The following is a 22,641-nucleotide window of genomic DNA, read 5'->3' as shown; positions in this document are numbered from 1 at the left end:
GCATCCACACCCAGAATGTCATGGGCACCAGATACACCCTTTACAGGTGAGCCTGTGTCTGCACTGTAAGGCTAATGGGACGCGCTTGGGGGGAAGGGGACCCAAGAGGGAAGTGAATGAGCCCTTCTGCCCTTTGCCAAGACCCATCCCATATCCAGCTTTTGCTGTTCCTACTGAAGAAATACTAAAACCTGGTTCTTCTTTTGTAACTGGTTAGGGATCTAAGGAAATCGCAGGCAGGATACAGACTACGATAAAAGTTCTCTGGAGAGGGATATTATGAGAAAACCGAAAACTCTCAAAGAGGCAGCACAGTGGACCCTTAACATAGGCAAATACAGAGCGGATTTAAAGCCCTATCAGCAAGGAGAAATCGCTCAAAATTAGGACCGCGAACATCTCTCTCCTTAGAACTGGGGTAATGATGACAAACAGGAAGAGAGTTCGCTACCCAAAGCTTGTGCTTTGCAGAACAGCATACTTCAGATCTTTCTAGATCTAGCTGCGGTCACAATCAGCTACAGAAAAGATCCTCCCTGGACGATAAAGAACAGAGACTACTTTAATTATAAGGTGTACTACTCGGAGTTCTAAAGTTAGCAATGAGCTCTTTTAGACAGGCTTACCATTGAACTTCCGGGTCGTTCTTCTCACTGGCAGAAGCCTCCTTAACAGGACAGTTATTGCTGGTTTCTTCCGAAGTCACACTATAAACGGTAGTAGCTGGTGTTGGTAACGGCAGACTAGCGGTGCTTTCTAGCTGCTCCCCGCTTTCGGTCCTGTTGCCACACCCATCACCACTGTTGCTTGAGTTGCCGCTTGCATGAGGTGACACACTAACCAGTGGAAAGTGCTCGGCCTTCGAGCCACTCTTCCTGGCTTCCCGCTGTCTTTTACGGTACTCTAATAGAGAGACCTTGAGCGAGAAAGTGAAGGAAAAGCAAATCTTTTATTCTTGTTTTGTATGTCAGAGTCGATCTATTTTTTTTTTCTAAAGAGAATTACTATATTTACATTGGGAAAATTATGTAAAATAATTTGATTTTGAACAAATAAGAATAATTAACAATTACCAATGCCTAGTATATGCCAGGCATTGTATTTAGATGATTTACATACATTATCTCATTTAATCCTCACAACAACCCTATGAAATAGGTATATTATCATCCCCATTTTACAGATGAGGAAATTGAGTAACTCACTCACTCAAGGTCACACAGCTGGTGAGTGTTGGAGCCGGGATTCGAACCTAGGTCTTACTTGAAAGCCCGTGCTCTCTCCACTATACTACATTGCTTCCCACAAAGTTGCCAACTGGACTCTGTTACAAAAATTAAAAGCACACATCACTAAAATTCTTTGACTTGCAAAGCAATAAGCCCATTAACAAATAAAATAAGTGTCGTAGTTCATTCCATTTCTCTGAAGTAAGGCATTCTAATTGTCTCAGTATGTCTGCTGCCAACCAAAGAATGGTGGTAAGTCAGGGAACTTACAATTATTTACAGAACACTTTTCAAAATACTCATATCCACAGCCTAAATACTATAGATATTATGGATGAATAAAGAAGCATTTCTCCAATACAAGGCTGCCTGTTCTACATAAAATAAGGATATTAAGAACACAAGTATTATTTAACTCTCTTTATTTGGCTAGGAAGTGGTTATCTTGGGGTTTCGATTTCTCAAACTGCTTGTAAGCATTTTCCACATCACTAGAATGTTCTACTTCTCTGCATTTTCTAATTGAGCATTTACAAAAGGTTTGAAAGTATACATAACACAAATTTAACTTGGAATACCTGGAGTAGGAATGCCTTACATAACACATAACTGCTAATAACCCTCAGAAGTAGTATGAAAAAGACACTATTAAAAGGACTAAAATCGTTAAATTTGTAACCTTTTTCTTTTGTGGTGGATTCTGGGGTGTGCAACTTCCGTCGATCAAATTGTCATTAACAGTCCGTCCGAAACCAGAAACAAGCCCATCTTCTGAAGTACAAAACACAGGTGTTTCCATAAATATGCCTCTAGTATCATCCTGCATCAGGCATTTTGACTCACTTATTCGGAAGCCTCCTCCAACCTCCAACTGATGTGAGGGCGTCAGGTCCCTCAAGTTAGAGTTTACTGAGAAGTTAACTCCTGTTCTGTCAGGACTCTTTACCCAGGAAGAATACACTGTGCCCCGTCCAGAGTGAGCAGATTCCAGCTGGCTGTTAGGATCAGTCCTGTCATGTGTAGGTGGTTCCATGGTTTTGTGTAAGGCAGTCTGCTCGATTGCCTCGAGTCCCAGTTGAAGGTCGGACACAGATTCCTTTTCTCCAGGGCACTGCCTGTTGACTTCAGTCCTACTGCGAGGGCTGGTATAACCGATAGTCTTTATTTCTTGCAGACCAAGGTCAGTTAAATTAGAATGTCTAAAAGGCCCCAATGTTAACATGGTAGAAGATCGGTCATATCCCTGTTTAAGGAGTTAAAACAAAAAAAATTACACAAATAACCACATCTTGAGACTGTTTACTATTTTAAGATCTCCCAATAATTTAAGCAAAATAATGGTAATACGAAAATGTCACCAATTTAAATACTCTTTCTGAATAACTCCTTACCTCTTGATTATAAGTGCGTCTCTTAATTTCTGGAGAACTTTCTGGGGAAGAAATATTCTGTATAAAATAAATAAGTAGAACTGAAAATTAACATCTATAAATCCATGATATTCATAGAAATCCAAACAAACTATTACACAGACTTTGGTTTTAAACTTCTTTCTATTTCCATGCCCCCTGTAAAATCTCTGCCTTAAGGTCAGTTTGATACACACACACATAGAGCCGTTCAGTCTGACACCAAGTATCAGTAAGATCCAAGTTATGCTCATTTTAATAAAAATGTAGATGTTTAAATTCACATCAATGCACATTCCAAATTTACTCTCTTGGTTTCTTAAAAATGTTTTCTTCCTACTCAAAGCACAGTAGTTTGGGGGTGGTGGGAGCTGTTAAGTACCATCCCCATAGGTTGTCTTTTCCCCATTTAAATTTCTCACCTCAAAGTGCATGGTATTTCCTGGTGTGCCAGGAGTTACTGGGGTAACTGGTGAATATATGGGCTTATAACCATTTCTGCAGGCTTCATCATCTGATTTTACCCGTGGAGGAGTGGCAAATGATGGGTCCGTGGGAGTAATATCTGTGTGAGTCGGTGTAGCATACGGTGAAGGAGTAGGTGTGGAGGTTTCAGAGTAAGCAGAATCTAGCAACTGATAAAGTCTTCGTTTTTTTTAGTGGTGTAGTTAGATCTGTTGGTGAAATAGTAATTCAGACATTATACTGCTGGTAGGTATTTGCTACATTCTGTATTCTGGGCAAGGTCAAAACATCAACAATAGTAATTATGAATTTCACCCCCAAACTAAATTTCAGGGTTTTCAAAGATACTACTAACATGAAACAAGCTCTCCCCACCCCCATGAGTTAATTTTACTACTATAGCATGAATTGTCTTGCCAAAGTGCCTACAGGAGAGTTGTTTTCGATCTGAGAAGCAGCCCAAAAATTCAACCATAAGCCCAATATATAGGGTACTGCAAATTTAAGATTTTCATGTTTATCTTCAAACAAAAGGTTAGAGGACTGAAAAAAATAACAAAATGCTTCTTTCATAAAGCATGTAACAACTAGAATGTGTCTGTTATACAAGCTGTATACATCCTACCACATTCTTCAAACTAAAACAACACTGAAAAGAAATTCTACCTGGAAGGGAACAGCTATCATTTAGTAGTAGTGGACTTTTACTTTCACCATTGACTGTAGGACTTCTGGATCTTTCTTGACAGGGTGAATTAAATCTATGTAAAACTGCTGAGTTTTCCTCTTCTAAGGCTTGTTTCAACCATCGCTGAAATACATAACAAATGAATAGGAATCAGTTTGTAGCTCTTCACACAGCCTATAAATGTAGAGCTGATTCTAAAAGCACTTCACCAACAGGGATGGTAGTAAGGAAGGAGACTGGCACTTAGCTATTCCTAGATTTTTATATCCAAAGAATGGTTTACCTTCTTGCATGAGCCTGAAATGTTTTCAGTAGGTTCTTTTCTTCTCCTTTTTTCTGAAAGGAATGGTGAAGTAAATCGAATATAGTGCTTAGGAGTAGAGTACACATGCGGACTGTAGGCCAGGCCTGGTAAGGAATTGAGCTGGGTAGCTAACACCTCAGGATCTGTAGTTATGCGCAGAGGCCTTTCTGAAAGGCTGTCTGAAGGTTTTCCTGTCTTCTCATTCTTCTCACTTAACCATTCATTGACCAAGTGCTAGAGAAAAGAAAAAGTTGGATCACTCTATATATAATTGCACAGATCGTCCTACTGAACATTCTGATACTAAATTTGAAATTGATATATTATCCAAAATGATACACTGGGTAATCATTACATTTCTTTGATTAACTTCCCTTACTTGTAAGATTTTGTATACAACAGTACTCTTCCAGGAAGAAAACATATGGTACCTTTTGTAAAACAGCAAGGTCTAAGAGACTTCAGTACTATCTTATAAACACAAACATTAAATTTAGGTTTGTTATTGCTTCTGTTACCATTGTGTAAGAAGAATCTGGTTTTATGCAGTGTTTTTGTACCCTGGCTGCCTATCAGAATCTCCAATGATGAGATCAATGCATATACATTAAAAAAAAAAAAAAAAGTGTCAGCATTAAAAACCCTGCTTTAAAATTTACATAGCCCTTTTATATTAATTCTGTTTATTTATAGCGTATGTAATTTAGACTTTACTTGTTATGAATATACCTGGATCCTACTACTCACTTTTTTTTTTGTAGGCTGGTTACAGTTATTTAATAAAGCAATTGTAATGGGCACAGAAATAAGGATTACATCTGTCAGCACAAGCACATTTTGTTTGCTGTGTGGGCATTCATATTTTTCTATCTGGTAATCAAATGATATTCTTGTTATTTTTACTCTAATTTGTTCTAAAAAAAAAAAAGTACTTGAAGTAATATATGCATTCTCACACATAGATACACACACAGTGAAAAAAATAATCTACCGGCACTGTCTTCCAGTGATAATCATTAAAACATTCTAGCATCTTTTTGTCCTCTCCCCACCCCGCCTCCCCGCCCCAGTGTATGTACAACTGCATATCCCAGACAAAGAGAAAGCTCATGGGGTCTGCAGCCAGGCTGCCTGGGTAGGAATCCTGGCTTTGCCACTCACACCGTGACTTCTCTACATCTCAGTCTTTATCTGTAAAAGAAAGGTCATAACAGAAACTAGCTCTACAAACAGGATTATTTTGGGGATTGAAAGAGCTAAATATTTATAAAGCTCTTCAAGTAGCACAGTATCTGGCAGAGTAGATACTATGTCTTCTTACACTGAATGAAGCCTTCACATTAGGGGAAATCATGATACTTTCATGTTTGAACAGTATATTTAAAAGAATGGAATACCATCAACAAAACCTGTGGCACAGGAGGCTCTTTTAGAGAATCAGATGGGAGTAAAGTCTCCATCTCTGACCAGGAATTGAAATAAATTGATAACACCACCATAACTAAGCCATTTAAAACTAAAAGGCAGAATTATGTTGTATCTGTAGTCGAGAAAGTAGCTTCTCTTTTAAAACCTGAGTTTTTTTCACTAATCTTAAGTTACAAAGAAAAGATGCAACTGTTTTTTTGTCCTTTCAAAGTAGGCAAAAATAACTGCTCATTTGACAGTTATCAAATTAACATACATTTAAACTGCTCCTCGTTAAGGCAAATGATGGCTGGCTTGTTCAAAATCCATGGGGCAGTGAGGAAGAGTACAGCCTTCCAGTTAGAACTGTGTTTAGATCTTAAGTCTCTAACTAACCCTCTGACTCGCCATTAAAATATACTCCCAGGTTCATCCCAGATGTTTACTGAACATACTTTTGGTTTCACAGTACCTACAAACTGTGCTGAATCTGGTAAGAACAAGATAAAGTTTCAAAACCTTTTGTGTACAAGAAGAATCCAGTTATGATCTAACCCTTTCCCCCTAAAGGAGCCCAAGGATTACCACTTTGCTATCTGTGCTCCACTGTACTATATTCTACTGGGGGTTGGGGGTGCTTCGTAAGGATGCTCTGTTATTTCTGAGCTGTGAAATTCAGGCTGGTTTAGCTCAGTGAATAATTTCTTGTAATTGCTTTATTAAGTCTTAACAGTTTTTCAAAGATGAATAAACTTGAAAACTACCCTTTATGGCAATCAGGAATTTCTTCACATTTAATTCTTACAATCTCCCTATATTGTGAAAACTGTAGGAAGTAAAAAAATAAAAAGATAACATATGTAAAACCATTTGTTTCTGCGAAGTATAAATTTAGTACATAGGATAGGCAAAAAAAGGAATTTTGATAAATGATTAAAATCATTACATTGTGATTTGTAATTTCCAAAAGGAAGTCTTGATATACTGACCATTTTAACTCTGTTTGTAACAACAGTGCAAACATTTTTATTAACTGATTTTACTGTTTTGTCATTTTCATTCTAGTCTAAAAACTATTAAGTGTAAAAACTATGCCTCTTGTTCTGTTCTATTCCTTAACAGACTAAATCTTAAAAACACAGATATATTTAACGTCATAGATAACTCTCCTGAGAAGAGTTTCCCTGCTCCTGAGAGCCCTACCTTCTTAGTTTTAGGGTACTTCGCGGGACATTTAGTAAGTGCTGGGACTTCAGTTTCGGTAATTAGTTCTGCTAGTGCAGTTTCAGTTTCTGGTTCTATTGCAAGTACAGTATTTTCAATATCGTTCTGTTGTGAAGTGACTTCTATATCCGGAGAAGATGGCTGGATATCTGAGCACATGCTGACAGTCCTGTGTCTCCGACGCTGTTGTCCAATGTGAGTCCGACTCCGAGAAAAACTTTTTCTCTGTTTAGTTCTATTCACTTTGGCAGGGGTTGGCTTGCTAGCAGTTTCTTCTTTTGCTTGTTCCTAATTCAAAATACAACAGAGTGGAACTTTGCACACAACATTTACATTAGTAACAAGTTGAAATCTAAAAGCATTAATCAACTTCAGAAGCTAATTTCCTGAAGTTGATGAATTCTGATAAATTAATATAACCTTTTTTTAGTCTAAAACAAAGCAAATAGGGGTGCCTGGGTGGCACAGTGGGTTAAGCCTCTGCCTTCGGCTCAGGTCATGATCCCAGGACCCTGGGATCGAGCCCTGCATCGGGCTCTCTGCTCAGTGCAGAGCCTGCTTCTCTCTCTGCCTGCCTCTCTGCTACTTGTGTTCTCTGTCAAATAAATAAATAAAATCTTTAAAAAATAAAAATAAAAATAAAACAAAGCAAAGGGAACCTCGTATCTCAGGTCTAAATTCTCAGAATTTGAAAAATGCTACTAACGTTAAAAATTCTTTACAGATGCAACTAAATCGGTGAGACAATTTTCTCCGAAAGTGCTTAAGTACGAAAACAAAACTAAACCTGAATAACGATACCTGAATAACTTCAGCATCGCTGACAATCTGTGCATCTTTACATTCACTTTTAACTTCAGTTTTGGCTGTGCTGATCCTTTCCAAAGCTTGTTCTCTTCTTTTCTCTCGTTTTTCAAGTCTGGCAAAAGCTTGCAGAATTGCTTCCATTTTCCTTTCTTCTCTTGTCTAAAAAATTTAAATTGGCATAATAAATGTCACTGCACTGAAGTAAAATTCAAAAGTCCAACTGTTCTTGTAAATTTAAGAAATAAATTCTATGATGATGTTAGCAAAACATTTCTACTGATGATAGCTTGGGGCAGTGGGGGGAAGGGAGACACATTCATTTGAGATCCTTCAGAGTCGGAAACATCTCAGGAAGCCCTGTCACTGCAAATACATTTCATAAAAGGGATACTGGTTGGATGATTGTCAAAGATAAGTATAAAGCAAAACCAAAAAATGGGGGGGGGGGGCAAAAAATCTACCTTGCTTTACTCCAAACTGAAAATCCTTCTGAATAAAAGGAAAGTTAGCCCTTTTAAAAATAAGATTCAAAGTTTCCACGTTAATGAATGTTAAAAAGATCACATTCACAGAAACTGAGGGAATGAATACATTATTAATACATGGCAGGGTATTACAGGGTGAAGTCCTGCGTTCAAATTATGACTGTACTAGTCACTATCTTTGTGGCTCTAGTCAACTTAACCACCCTAGTTACTAACCTTTCTGAGCCTCTTAACCAAATGTGGATAGTAATAATTACACTTCACTGAACTGTTATTGAATTCAGTTGGGAAATATCTGTGCAGCTTGCCAATACCACTTGGAAAATGGCATTCCCGAATTGTGAGTGATTATTTGTACTTGAGCTTTCTTGCCCCCTGTCAGAGTTCCTACAACGCATCCTTCTACCCTCTGTCTTCTACTGACAGTTTAAGGCAGGGACTGAAGAACAGCAATAGTTCCTTTGACCTTCAGTACTCTTTAGAGAGAAAATATTAAAAGCAAGACCCAGAGCCTTGGCCTCGTGGGCCTGGCAAGTGCTTCAGCTTTCAACCAGAAACAGGAAGCACTTCCATGGGACTGTCCAGTTCTCCACATGAAGAGAACCAGCTACTGAGTCTCCGAGCCATTTGGCTTTCCTCCTTTTCTGTCAGTGATGGGGGAAGAAGGGTTGGGATCTTAAGCTCGGCCTGCATGGTCTTCTCCACACTGGAGCTTTAGTCCCAGTCATTATCAGCAGAGGTTTAAGCATTAAGATACCCACACACTGGGGAAACTACTGCTTACTGTATTTTTTTCATTCATGTTTTTAAGAAGATTTACAGATAGAGCATGTGCATGAGAAGGGGAGGAGATGAGGGAGAAGAGAGAGTGAATTCACAAGAGGATTCCCCTGCTGAGCGTGGAGCCCAAAGTGGGGCTCAATCCCAGAACCAGGATATCATGACCTGAGCAGAAATCAAGTGCCAGCCGCTTAACTGACTGAGCCACATGGGTATCCCCTTTTCTTCATTTTTTTTACACTCAATATGGGGACAGAAACAGTCTGTCAGCAGACTCCTCTGACAATACTGCTGAGCTTCTAGTTAGTCACAACAAATTGCCGTCCTGCAAATTTGCCACTCTTACAAAACCCATCATCCTCACTTTGTACTACAGGCAAGGAAGCCGGTCCACAGAGGCAAGGCTGCTTGTTTGTGGGCACATACATACGTATGTACCTGCTGTGGGATGGGTTAACTGGCACTAAAATCAACAGCACAGACAAAAGTGGTCTTTTCACCGGAACTGGAAATTTACTCAAACCCCTTTCATCTTATAGCTCTTTAAAAAAAAAAAAACCCTATCTCTGTATGAGGGCTTTTCTAAAATCCTAAATGTAGAAATCCAGAGTAATTAAAAAATTATTTTCCTAACTGCTTCACCTGTTGAACAGGGGAGGGGGGTGAAGAGGGAGAAAGGGTTAACTACTGTGGTTATTTTCTCTCTTGAAAAATTTTAAAATATATCTGACAAAAAGTACATTTTTCCAGAAGAAATAAACTTAGCAAGAATCAGTTTATGTATAAAAAATCACTAGCATTTAAGATAAGTATGAATTTATGACAAAAATCTGACATAGTTAATATTCACTTGTTTTACATGGTTAGAGTGAGGGTCAAAGATAAAATTATTTGAAATAAAGACCAAATTCATTCAATGAAAAACCGAACTGCCACGGTGCCTTGGGTGGCACCATCGGTTAAGCATCTGACTCTTGATTTTGGCCCATGTCATGATCTGGGTGTCATGAGATCCAGCCCTGCTTTAGGTTCTGCGCCGAGCCCGGAGCCCGGAGCCTGCTTAAGGTTCCCTCCTTCCTTTCCCGCCGTCCCCGCCCCACAGCTTGCACACACGTGCATGCTGTTTCTCATGAAATAATAAAAATACTGAACTCCGTGTAAACAATACAATTAGCTGACAGTTAAAAGAAAATATTTTAGGGATGACTCAATCTTTTAGAACTAGTCCTGTGCTGCTGAAGAAACCAAAGCCCCTGTGCATTATATGACTTGTTCAAAGGCAGAGCCATGAGGATTATTCAAGTTTTCTGGCTCCTAATTTACTCTTTCCAGTTAACCACCACCAATACTACATAAAGCAAAATAAAGCGTTAACTCTTCCCATGTCTACTACAACTGTCAGCTGAAAGCACTAAGGACATGATATTACTTTTAATACAATCTCATCTTTAAAAACACAAGTGTTGGGAATGTAAGCACGCCTTTGATTTTCTACATGAAAAAAACCATAGGCACACCGGTCTACTTTCATTTTAAATTCCAAGTTTCATATGTCGTTCAGCATTTGTTCCCACTGAGTACATAATCAGATACACAGTATCTATTTAATGATTGAAAACTTGTCTATTTTACAGACCTAATGGAAAAATAACTAGTTTTACATATAGCCTGGGGTAGCTACAGTTTGTGCAGGGGATTAGAGATATCAGGAATCCTAATTAACCCCAGCAGACCCCAACATCTGTGCTTGATACTGTTCAAATATGGCTTAGTGCTAAGACCTGCATGTTCTGTAACCATGACTCTTTATTCCAAGCCCATGACCCGACCTCAGAATCAGCTATCTGTGAGCTGAGTAATCACAGACCTGATAGAGAGTTAGAATTAGGTTTGACTTTCAGGAATACTACATTAGCATTTGACATACTGTTAATGCTGGAGTACTGGGTGCTAATCTATGAAGGCTCCCTGATGATATCAACATTGCTTTTATGACATGTACCTTAGTTTATGGTCTTACAGAGCAAATCTAGAGTACTGTAATTCCTGCAAGCAGAAGAAAGTCTGCTTAACATCCCCTTCCAGAATTTTATCACTTGAGTTGATATTATGAGTATTTTTATTCCAATTTCGTGCTTCCATATACAAACACAATGGAGGACAAATCTGTCTTGAAACCATATAACTTGATATACTTGGAAGAGATTATGAAGATCTTCTAAGCCTCCTTTCAATAAACGGTGAGGTCCATATAGTTCAAGGGCACGTAATAAAGAACACATATTAAAGTTTTATATAATATGGCAACTGAAAAAAGAAATTCCACTGAGTAAACTTATAATTCATCCTAATAATTAGAGATAACTGGCACTTTTTTACTGAGTAAAAACAAGCTGATGCATTGTGGGTGCCCCACAGCATGGGCACAAGGGCAACGCACCTCATAGGAGAGAGAACTGAGAAGGAAACAAAATGAAGACCTCTTGGGACTCACAGTTTTTTTTTTTTTTTACTGTGCTAATGGGCAGAAAGTGGTTCTCAAAAGAAAAAACTTGCCTTTTAGGAAAGGGAATCAGCAGGGTCAGCCTGCCAAATTACCCTACCCACAGCCTTGAAATAAAGTAAGAGATTCCTCACTCAAATAACTTGACTTATCCTCTTGAACAAGAGAGAGTGATTTACTAATCTTCTAAAAAATGGTTAAGATTACTGATTACCAACAGAATAATTCCAAAATAATATCCCCATTTCTTCTCTACCACATGATGACTCAGTTTATTCTCACGGTACTGCTTCCTCTTTGAGATCTGTTTCTTATATCCATGCATGCCATCTCCAGGAAATTTTCTCCAGAACCTGGCTGCCTTTTTCACCCAGTACCTTCAGTGGTTCTTAGCAAACAGCAAACACTCACAATTTTGTTAAATGAGTAAGGAGTGTGTATATACTACAGAGAGCATATGTCACTGTTATGTGAAAGCACAGAATGAAGTATTTTAGCAAGACTTTGGGAATCCTGAGTTTATTACAAGGCAGGTGAAGCTGAAGATCCTCAGTTCGTTTAAACAGAATACCGATAAAAATACATGGGTTCCCTTTTTGCTATTCAGTAGCCTAATGTCAGTAATCACTCAGAACACAATTCCTAAACACTCTGAAGAGAAAATGAGGACCTAAGAAAATTAAAATTAGTAACCGACATAAACTTAATCATGTCATAAGGAGAGAAAGTTGATCAGATGGGTGATATATTTCACATATCATCAGATGACTTTCTGGCCAAGGTTAATCCTGATATCTTACTATCAAAATTTCTTCCTCATCTTCTAAAGTGCTCTTCTAAGTCAAGTTACTTCCTAGAAACATTAGGAACAGGATTCTTTCTAGTCTTTTCCCCTAGGATGCCTGTACCATCGAATAAAAATCTGTAGGCTATCAAAGGTATCACCACAAACAAGTTGCAAGGGTTTATGAAATGGTTTCACAAACAGAGTTTCTCAAGCTTTTAAACACAATGTGTGTATACTGGGAAACTCGAAGTTGGGAAACTGAAGCACTGTTTACTAAACTCAACTGGCTGCAGAGCTCTTCTGCCCTCCCCCCGAAAATGTTGAGTTCTGTGGAATAATTTCTGGTGTGATGGATGAGGCATAAGAAAATGATGGAGATTTCTGCATACTGACAAGGCTTCCAGGACACTTTCTGGCCTATAAGGAAGCTTCGGTAAATTCACACTTATGGGCTTACCCATATCTCTACTTGAATGGCTGCCACAAATATTTAGTAGGTTCATTTACTGACCACGGACTTTTTAATAAAGCCAGGCAGTTTTTTCTTCCCCCTAGAAGCTGGGGCTATACCATTTAACAAAATTACAATTTTTTAAAAAAGATTTTATCCATTTATTTCACAGAGAGATCACAAGTAGGCAGAGGCAGGCGGGGGGGGGGGGGGGGGAAGCAGAGAGCCCAATGAGGGGCTCGATCCCAGGACCCTGAGATCATGACCTGAGCTGAAGGCAGAGACTTAATCCACTGAGCGATCCAGGCACCTCTAAAAATTCTTTTTTAAAAGATTTTATTTTTCATTTATTTGAGAACAGGCGAGCAAGAAAGCAAGCACAAATGGGAGGGGCAGAGGAAGCGGGAGAAGCAGACTCCCTGCTGAGCAGGGAGCCTGACTCAGAACTCAATTCCAGGACCCTGAGATCATGACCAGAGCCAACAGCAGACACTTAACAGACTGAGCCACCCACATGCCCATTCCTTAAATCTCTATCCTCCAAACTGTGATGGCCTCCTGAACCACCTTCCCTGGATTCCAGTGTAAGCAATCTGACTAAAATATACCATCAAATATTACCAAGACTATATATCCCCAAGGTACAGTCTTAACACGATGCCACGAAAAATTATTTTGAAAACATCGATCAGAAGATACTTGAGGAAGTTCTTCTCATGCCATTATAAATCTGGAGTGGCAAGCCACCTTTTTTATTTAAATCTTTAAAAAGCTTTATGTTTCGACTGATCACTTGTTAGTTCAACAAAATGTAATGCACTTCCCAGTATCTAACCCCCTGCTGTACACTCTTTACCCCTCACCATACCAACTACAGTGTACCTGGGGGTGTCCACTCAGTAGTGCCCTGGTTTTGGAATCAGGTGATTCCCTACCCTATTTCAACTTCTGTAGCTTAACTGGGCTGACTGTAAGATTCTCCAAAGTCAATTTCCAACCCACTGCCGCAGAAGTATTTCTTACCGGCTAAAAGGAAATGTCAATAACCATCTATTCAGTTCTTATACCATTTAGGCACAAATTTGCTTTTGTAGGTAGGTGACAACTTTTTAAAGGGGGAAAAATGGAGGGGAAAGGAAAATGTTAATAAAAGCTTTGTATCTAGTCATACAATAATTTGAATAGTCTTCCATGGAATTTCTATCAATCAACATTTCATGGGATCTGCTACCAACGCTTACCTCCCTGCTCCCCCCAAAAACACCCTCTATAATCCCAGCCGAGTATGATACAACCCCTTCCAGGCTATTTTCTCTATGGGCTATTTCTCCACTCAGTGCCATACAGTTTAGCTACACGCTAATCTGTACTTGTTCCAACCCTACAGCGAAGGTCCATCATAAACACTACTTCATGAATGGTCTCTGAGCAGCCCCCAACCCAACCACAGCTCAAGGTTATCAGATTTATATTTCCATTACCACATCTGTTGTACTATAATTGTTTCTGTAAATGCCCCTGAAGGCAGAGACACAGTCTTATCTCCCAACTTCACCAAAAAGAACAAGCAAGCAACAAAATAATACATCCACTGGTGCAATTTTTGGGAGACTGAACACAATGTTAAATATTAGGTTGTTCAAGAAATTGCCATTTAGGGACGCCCAGGTGGCTCAGTCATTAAGGGTCTGTCTTCAGCTCAGGTCATGATCCCAGCGTCCTGGGATCCATCCACATGTGAGGCTCTGATCTGTGGGAAGCCCGCTTCTCCCTCTCCCACTCCTCCTGCTTGTGTTTCCTCTCCCACTGTCTCTGTCAAATAAGTAAAATCCTAAAGAACAAGTGCCATTTATGTAGGTAAAGACTGTCGAATCAACAGTTTCATACAGTTCAAGCTATACTACGAAAGGATGGGCTAAAGTATATTTGAATTTGGACGTTACAGAGAGTATGACTAACTCCTTTTATATCCCAATCTCATAAATATACAAGACAACTAGAATCTCCTATTATATCCACAGTGATTTAAAGTCTGTCCTCTCACAGAAGGAGATTTCAATCAGTTTAACCTAAGGTTCTCACGAGCTGTCCTTAATCTTTCCAACTACTAATGTTAACCTAACCAATATAAAAGGCAGACACTAACGGCTAATATTAAGTTTTAAAACCAAGTATTTTGTTCCTCACAAATACTAATATGTTGGCAGGGGTGGGGAGACCCTGCCAAACTGGCTTAAGAATCCTAGGATGCATGCTTTTGCATTCTGCTTATATGGGTATATCTAAAAATTCTTAACTGAGATATCAAAGCAAATATACCATTAGAAATCGTAACACTGCAATGATTTTGAGAACTACAGGTCAAGGAACAAAGATTTTTAAGTATTTGTTTCACAGCCCTTCAAAATACCAGACAAATTCTGAACACTGATACTTTTCAAGTTTTCCACATTTTACTTGTATGAAAAATACCTAGCTGCACACAAGCAACCTTAGACTGGGCAGACATTAAAATGAATATGCCCAAAATGGACATGGAATTCGAAGCATTTGCCTGTATTAACATAGCATTCAAACAGGTAAAATCAGGACCAAAAATGGGCCAACTAAGCATTTTTATCTGTCCAAAGTTCCATCAGCAAAAGGGTATTTCTATTTTCTTCTGGGTTCTGAAAATGAGGATGTTCTTAAGTTCATGGATTTTCTCAGCATTAAAAGAGAGACGTAATTTTAAAGTAGCCCCACAGTCACAAAAACTTTTATAAAAAATGCAATCTGAGTAAAACTATTTTAAGGGCATTAAACCTTTTTCTTTTTTTAAATCTTGTGATTTTTTCCAAGTGGCTGTTATAGCCCTTAAAGTCACCTGCGAAAGAGGTTCCTTCTACCAGACACATGCCTCATCCAAAAACCAGTGATACTCCAAATTGGTTTTGCAGGTTAGTGCAAATACACTGTTGTGGCTACTGCAGAATGAATGGGCCAATACTTAAATCTAGTCGAGAGAGGGCCACAGGTGATTTGGGTAGGTATCGATAATTCAGATAAAATCAAATGTTGAAAAGGGTTCATGGTGACTCCTTCTGGTATTCCTTCAGTACTTTCTCCTACAGAGCTGTTTTTTTGTGTCTCTGATCTCTAATATCACCCTATCACACCCTCAGAGCAGTGCCTCTGAAATCCAAAGGCTGTGAAACAGTTCTGCATTGCTCTCATAATTCCCGAATGTCAACAAGGAAATGATACAGGAATGACCATCCAGGCAATAAAACAGGCTTACATTAAGTAGGCCTACAATGACCAAATTCCAAAGATCCTATCCCTCCCTACACTAAGTGTATGACACCTGAGATTCCATGGAATTCGGCGTGAAAATCAGATAGGAAACAAGAAAGCATATAAAGTAAAAGGGAGTGGGGAAAACCCATATTAGGATCATTAACTGGTGTGTAAAGTCATTTTCAAATCTTTGGGTAAACTATACCATACATAATACTTACTTAACTGGCCTATATAAATATATATCCACTGCTAAATTAACATGGATTTCTAATAAAATATCTTGTATTATTTATTTGCAAATATCTGTATAAAAAGTAGAACAAGGAACATAGATACCAAACGCATTTTAATGAAAACCTTATTTTATGATACCAGTATGAGAAACAGACATAGTAGCTACCAAACAGTGGGGTTTTTTTTTACATAACTCATTTATTTGGTGATGGTGTAAGGTTTAAAATTCCATTTTTGCTTTACATTAAATTATGAAGTGAAAACGAACATTTAGCTAATGAAAGATTTTGAACAGTAATTCTGGCATTAAAATTTATTAGTAGTTCTCAGCTTTAAAAATGTTAAATGTCATACATTCTATTTGAAGGGTAATAACAAAGTCAAACAGAAATGCTCAGTGGCACATCATGTTTGCTAACATGTTTCCTAATAAAGAACAGTGTCAAAACCTTCCTAAAGGCAACAACAATCTATGGGAAGAGAAGTTGTCATAAGCCCAAGAGACAGCATGAAGCAGCTACTGGCTTCCCAACTTACCATCTTCCTTTTCCTTTCTGCAATCTGCTCCTCTGATTCCATTTCTACTTCATTGCTAATGGGAGTTTTTTCTTCTATATCATCAATGAAATCTGGTTCCTGAAAGATGGAAATGACTGCTTTATAGAAACTACTATTCCATCTACAAACTAGGGACACTGAACTATTAAAATACCTTTAAATGGCAACTAATGCATTCAACAAAGAAAAATTACAAGCCTACTTAAATCCATTTCAGAACCTTAAAACTGGCTGTAATTAAAAATTTTTTTCAAAATTAAATGATTTTGCTTTTTAGAGTCCTAGTCCATAATATTAATAGAGCCCACAAAGTCAAATATGGTAGCATAGCTTTCTGTTTACATTCTTCCCAAAACATAAACATATAAAATTACTTCATAAAACTTGGTGCCTAGAGATTCCAAGTGCTTAATAAATGTTTGTTCAATTTAGAGCTTTTGGGAAATATATTAAGTTAATTATACTTAAATTATGGAAAATGGGCTACTGGAGAGGAGTGAAATCTTCCTTACTTTTCACTTTAAATGGTGCCTCCTAACTTCTATTTATGTAGAGGGCATATAAGAAACTCTTTCCTAGCAGGGCAGACGTATGGGCCAAACTCATCCCCCCCAAAATAATCCTACATGTTAAGAGTATTTTCTCTGAAAAATCTTCTGTCTCATCCTTATAGAACTGATTTAATTATGTCCCAAATGTTTAAAAAAAGGAAATTAAGACTTTAAATAAGAACACTGACTACTAAGATATGGACAATACCATCTGGGAGAAGTTTTTAAATCACCCAGTTATAGAAAAATCTTGTATTCAATTCTGCAAGGATCTGCTGGCTCAGCTGTTTAACGAGCTTAATGAACACTGCACAAATTCTAGCAGAACTTCTGTACTTGTGTTTTATGTTTCTAAGTACTTCATTAAGTAACAATAGATCTAACTTAAAAAATTTAAACCGTTTTACATAAAGAGGTTAAAATATGACAAATTATGTTCTTTTGTTGACTTCTGCTGACAATCAGAAGAGCGTAGTTCAGTACCTGATTATTTGATACTGATAGCCTCAGTGGAGAAAGCTTTCTCTGTTTAGTTTCTGGGCTCTTCATTTTGTTGGTGGTTCCTTCACAATCCAAAGTAATATTCTGATTTTGTGTATCTTTTTCTTTTGAAATATCCTTTTCTTTTTTTCCTTTTTTCCTTCTGGTCTCATAACCGCTGTTGATGTTTTCCATGGATTCAGAACTACGTTTTAGAACAGGGCACTCTGGATTTTCTTTGAGGCATGCGCAGTCCACCTTGTACTTACTGGAAAGATAACCAGTTCAATATTTATTCAAGACAAATTGTAAAATTTTCTAATTCATTTGAAGCTGCAACTCTGCAAAACTGCATGCATGCTACTACTACCACTTAATAAGCAATCCTTACTTTTCACTAATTTGCACTCCCCATAACTATCACAAAAGAAGTTTTTTGCCCTCATTTAAAAAACATTAATCATTAGAAGTTGATTTCTGATAGAAATTGGACCTTCAATCATAAGGATAACCAGTGATGGTTTCGAGAAGGAAAACAAAAACAAAAAAACCTCAATGAATTAAAACTGAATCCTTGTAAGTGAAACGATACATTTGGTTCACATTAAGGCAAAAATGGTATTTACTTCAGTAGTCCCAAACCTTAACTATGTCTTATACTTTAAGAAATGACTTTGATAACCAGTTGTCTTTAAAAAGCCACTTTGAGGGGCTCCTGGGTGGCTCAGTTGGTTAAGCCACTGCCTTCAGCTCAGGTCATGATCCTGGCTGGGATCAAGTCCCACATCAGGCTCCCAGCTCCATGGGGAGTCTGCTTCTCTCTCTGACCTTCTCCCCTTTCATGCTCTCTCTCTCTCTCATAAATAAATAAAATCTTTATTTTTAAAAAAAAGCCACCCTGAAAAAGGGTAGAGTTATGTTTTCCTTTGCCTCTCTTAAGTACTCCCTCTTTCAAATGGACGCTTGAAAAATAACTGCACTATCTCTCATCTTCACTACAGTGATAATTATTACCTCCACCATACAGGGAAGATTCAAATGCAGAGAGCTTCAGCACTTTGTCCAAAGTGGCACAGTTACTAAATGGTTGCGACAGCATTCAGGTACAGGTCTGTGTGAGTCCAAAGCTCACACTTTCCATCTCTTCTTAACTCTGCCCTCCATATCCCTACCACCACCATCTCCAGGATGCAGGCAAAATGCCCAAACCTAAGTAAAACACTAGAAGCCCCCCATTCGACATGTTTTTAAGTAGTTTAATACTTGTTCGCCATAAAAGTAATTCACTTTCCAAAGTTCCTAATACTGTTCTCCTTACTAACTTTCAAGATTAGTACAAGTCAAACTGCCTAAATCTGTAAATCAGGAACAGAACTCAAAAATTTGTTATCTATGGGACCCATCTCCCCAAATTAGGTATTACTAGAAACTAGGTTCAAAGTCTTTCTAGATGTTTTCTTTGATTTTAGGATAACAACTGCAAATAATGATGGCCAACAGCTAATATTTATTAAAAGCACTTATTTTGTGCCAGCAAACACTCTACATATCTTATACTCACTGAATCTTCAAAACATTCCTGTTAGGTGAGTATTATTATTCTTCTATTATGATATAATGAGATGAAGAAATCGGCTGAATAAGCAACCAAGCTAGGATTTGAAACCACTCAGATTATAAAAAGCTTATATTCTTAACCACTTATGGGAGACAGTCTTTCAAAGCAATGAGCAAAGAGCCACTATGCTAAATTTACTGCCATCTAGGAGAAAAAGGGCTAAGAAGGTCATGCTTAAGTTATAATAAATTTGACTCCCAACAATCAAGTAGAGATACACAGTGCAGGAAGTGAAATTTCATTAACAGAAAACATCATGAACATGTAAAACTTACACATTTAAATAGGTTACCATACAAAACTTTAGAAGTAAAATACAGAATAGGAGGAAATGAGCTCAAATGCTTATAACCAAACAGACTACAGGATACAAAAAAACCATTCCCCTCCCCACCCAAAAAAATCAGAAAAAGACCAGTAGGAAAATTGAAGGGGATTGAACAATTCATGAGAGAGGAAATCCAAATGACTAATATACAAAAAGATCCTTGGGCTTATAAAATAATCAAGGAAAATGATAATTAAAAATATAAAAAGATGGGATGCCTGAGTGGCTCACTAGGTTAAGTGTCTGCCTTTGGCTCAAGTCATGATCCCAGTGTCCTGGGATTGAGTCCCCCATCAGGCTCCTTGATCAGCGGGGAGCCTGTATCTCCCCCTACTTTCCTCTCTCTCTCTCTCTCTCTAACAAATCTTTAAAATACACACACACACACACACACACGTATAAAAAATACCATTTCACATGGATTAGCACCAATTTTTCAAAGTCATAAGTAGAGCAAGGAAGAAAGGTGTGAGAATAGAAACTGGTCATGACCCCCTGTCAGGTAACACTGAGGCCGTGCACATGCCACAGCTGAGCAAGCATACCCACTAGATTCTCTCCCATGGAGACAACATGGGCCCACAAAAACATGTTCAAGGAGTCACAGAACGGTTCTGGTGAATTTAAGATCCAACAGAGAAATGGATAAATGCTACTGGCAGTGAAAACAAATGAACTAGAGCTACACAAAAAGAACCAAATCTCAAAAGTAACAAATGAGAAAAGATGAAAACAAAACACTACAGAATGTAATTTACATAGAACTTAAAAAAAAGTTTTTAATACTCAGAATTAACTTTATTTCCCTAGTGTTTCAGAACAACGGTTCTCAGAATTTCCTTACAGGACTCCAACAAACCCTTTCAATTTATACTACAAAAAAACTGCACAATTTCTTTTCTTTTCTTTTTTTTTAAGATTCTATTTATTTGAGAGATAGAGCAGGAGAGGGGAGAAGGTCAGAAGGAGAAGCAAATTCCCCTGGGAACCTGAAGCAGGATACCTGAGCTGAAGGCAGTTGCTTAACCAACTGAGCCACCCTGGGGGCCCCTGCACAATTTTTTATTTTGAAGGGCAAAAGTGAAACTATCCATTCACACTTATCAATTAACTTACATTAAAACCAAAAATGTATCCCCTAAAACACAAGAAAGAAGAAATTCTCATGTAAACAAGGTCAGTGTTATATGGCTGAATTAGGACTACTTTTTAAAATTACTATGATCATTTACATTACAATAATAAAAGTCTAGAAAAGAACTAAGTAATAATGCTTAGTGGAAGTTGACACCAAAATGCTTGTTTTCAAGTACATTTCACTTGAAATGCTTCATAATACATACAAATAAAAAACTATGAAAGTGATGACAATACCTAGATTTTTAGGAGGGCCTTAAGGAACTATTTCAAAACAGATAACATATTTAGAGACTTGAACTTACCAATTCCCATAGTCAAAATCAAAGGCAATAGTTATTTCAGTTCCCTTTGGAATACTCTGTATAGAATAAATGTAAAGATGTATGGTTCCATCTTCAATTTCATGCCTCACCTGTTAAAAGAATAATTTTACATTTTTAGAAATTATTTTCTTTAGGAGCACCTCATCCTGTAATTTTGAAAACTTTTCAAAGTAATTCATGAGTACAATGGGAAAAATATGCAACTGTAACACTGTAACTCTAAACTGGTGGTTATCAGCTGGAAGCAAGTGCAGTGAGGCAAACTGCAATCCACCACGTAGCATTAAAAAGCAAACACTAGGGCTACCTGGGTGGCTCAGTGGGTTAAAGCCTCTGTCTTTGGCTCAGGTCATCATCCCAAGGTCCTGGGATCGAGCCCCGCACTGCGCTCTCTGCTCAGCGGGGAGTCTGCTTCCCCCTCTCACTCTGCCTGCCTCTCTGCCTACTTGTGACCTCTGTCAAATAAATAAATAAAGTATTAAAAAAAAAAAAAGCAAACACTACACTTCACAATTTCATAATGCATATTTTTTCACCTCTCAGTATCCCTGGAATTGGGAGTTTTATAAGTGATAATATGTTTGATTTGATGACATGCAGTAATGAGTAATGGTACAGTTAACACCACACTTTTCTATGACAGACACTGTTCTAGGTACTTCACAGGTATTAACTCCTTTAGTCCTCCCATTAAGTTTTTACAGGGAAAAACAAGCACAGACAAGATTACAAAGCTAGTTCATCAAAGAGAAGACATGAATCTAGTAAGTCTGGCTTCAAAACCTATACTCTTAGCTGTAACATATAAATTGTAAATGTTTACTCTGGCATGAAAAACCAGAAATACTGCTTCAGGCTCCAAATTAAAGCACAATTTTTATAAAAAAAATTTATAGTAGCACATGTAAAATCTACTTTAGCTTTTAGTTTTGTCATCTATCTTGATCCAATCAGATCAAGATGTATATGACCCACAGAGCTTCAGAAATAAAGTCCAGTATTTCCCCTACAAAAAAAAAAAATCACAATTTCTTCAAAATGTGCAAAGTCATTTCTAAAACCTGAGAGCCTAATTTTTCAAAGTGGAAGCACATGGGCCATATAAAATTCATCAATGGTCAAAAAGGCTACCAGATTTGTGTCTGATACTCATTTCCACATATCCCCCAAACTCCTGCCTCCCAAAAAGATTTCTGTAAGCTTACCTCTGCATTGGGTGTACAAGAACGCCTGATGAACCGAGCCTCATTTCCAAAAGTCCTTGCATCAACACACATTTCTAGCCCGTGAAATTTAGAATAAAACAAAACAAAAGGATATGGTCTACAAAGAAAGAAATGCATTATAAACTATTAACATATTACCAAACTTCTAAAATACTCAAAGTCAATAGTGAAGCCAAGATCTGGATACAGGCAATCTGATACCAGAACCCATTTGTTAAGGGCAAGTTCATGCTAATCCGATTTTTACTTGCTCCAATAATCTTACTTAAATCAAAGTTAATTAACTGAAGGTAGAAATTCAAATTTACAAGGAAAAATAAAAAGGGGGTGACTAGCCTTTACAGAAGGATTCATAACTGGAT

At 37.8% G+C, this 22,641-nt stretch overlaps 1 protein-coding gene across 1 annotated transcript in view; it reads right to left on the bottom strand.

Moving 5' to 3' along the window:
- The window catches only part of KMT2E (lysine methyltransferase 2E (inactive)), a 90,167-nt gene that overhangs the window by 3,218 nt on the left and 64,308 nt on the right, over window positions 1-22,641 (bottom strand). The window contains 13 exon segments of the mRNA XM_059397005.1: window positions 627-916; window positions 1,909-2,472; window positions 2,621-2,677; window positions 3,061-3,294; window positions 3,296-3,312; window positions 3,770-3,914; window positions 4,075-4,329; window positions 6,706-7,014; window positions 7,528-7,692; window positions 16,593-16,691; window positions 17,648-17,912; window positions 21,033-21,142; window positions 22,259-22,376. Of these exon segments, the coding sequence (XP_059252988.1) occupies window positions 627-916; window positions 1,909-2,472; window positions 2,621-2,677; window positions 3,061-3,294; window positions 3,296-3,312; window positions 3,770-3,914; window positions 4,075-4,329; window positions 6,706-7,014; window positions 7,528-7,692; window positions 16,593-16,691; window positions 17,648-17,912; window positions 21,033-21,142; window positions 22,259-22,376 (2,628 nt within the window).

The sequence above is a fragment of the Mustela nigripes genome, chromosome 4, assembly GCF_022355385.1.
Source record: "Mustela nigripes isolate SB6536 chromosome 4, MUSNIG.SB6536, whole genome shotgun sequence".
Taxonomy (NCBI): domain Eukaryota; kingdom Metazoa; phylum Chordata; class Mammalia; order Carnivora; family Mustelidae; genus Mustela; species Mustela nigripes.
Note: the sequence above shows the minus strand (reverse complement) of the source record. Positions and strands in the feature narration are given on the sequence as shown.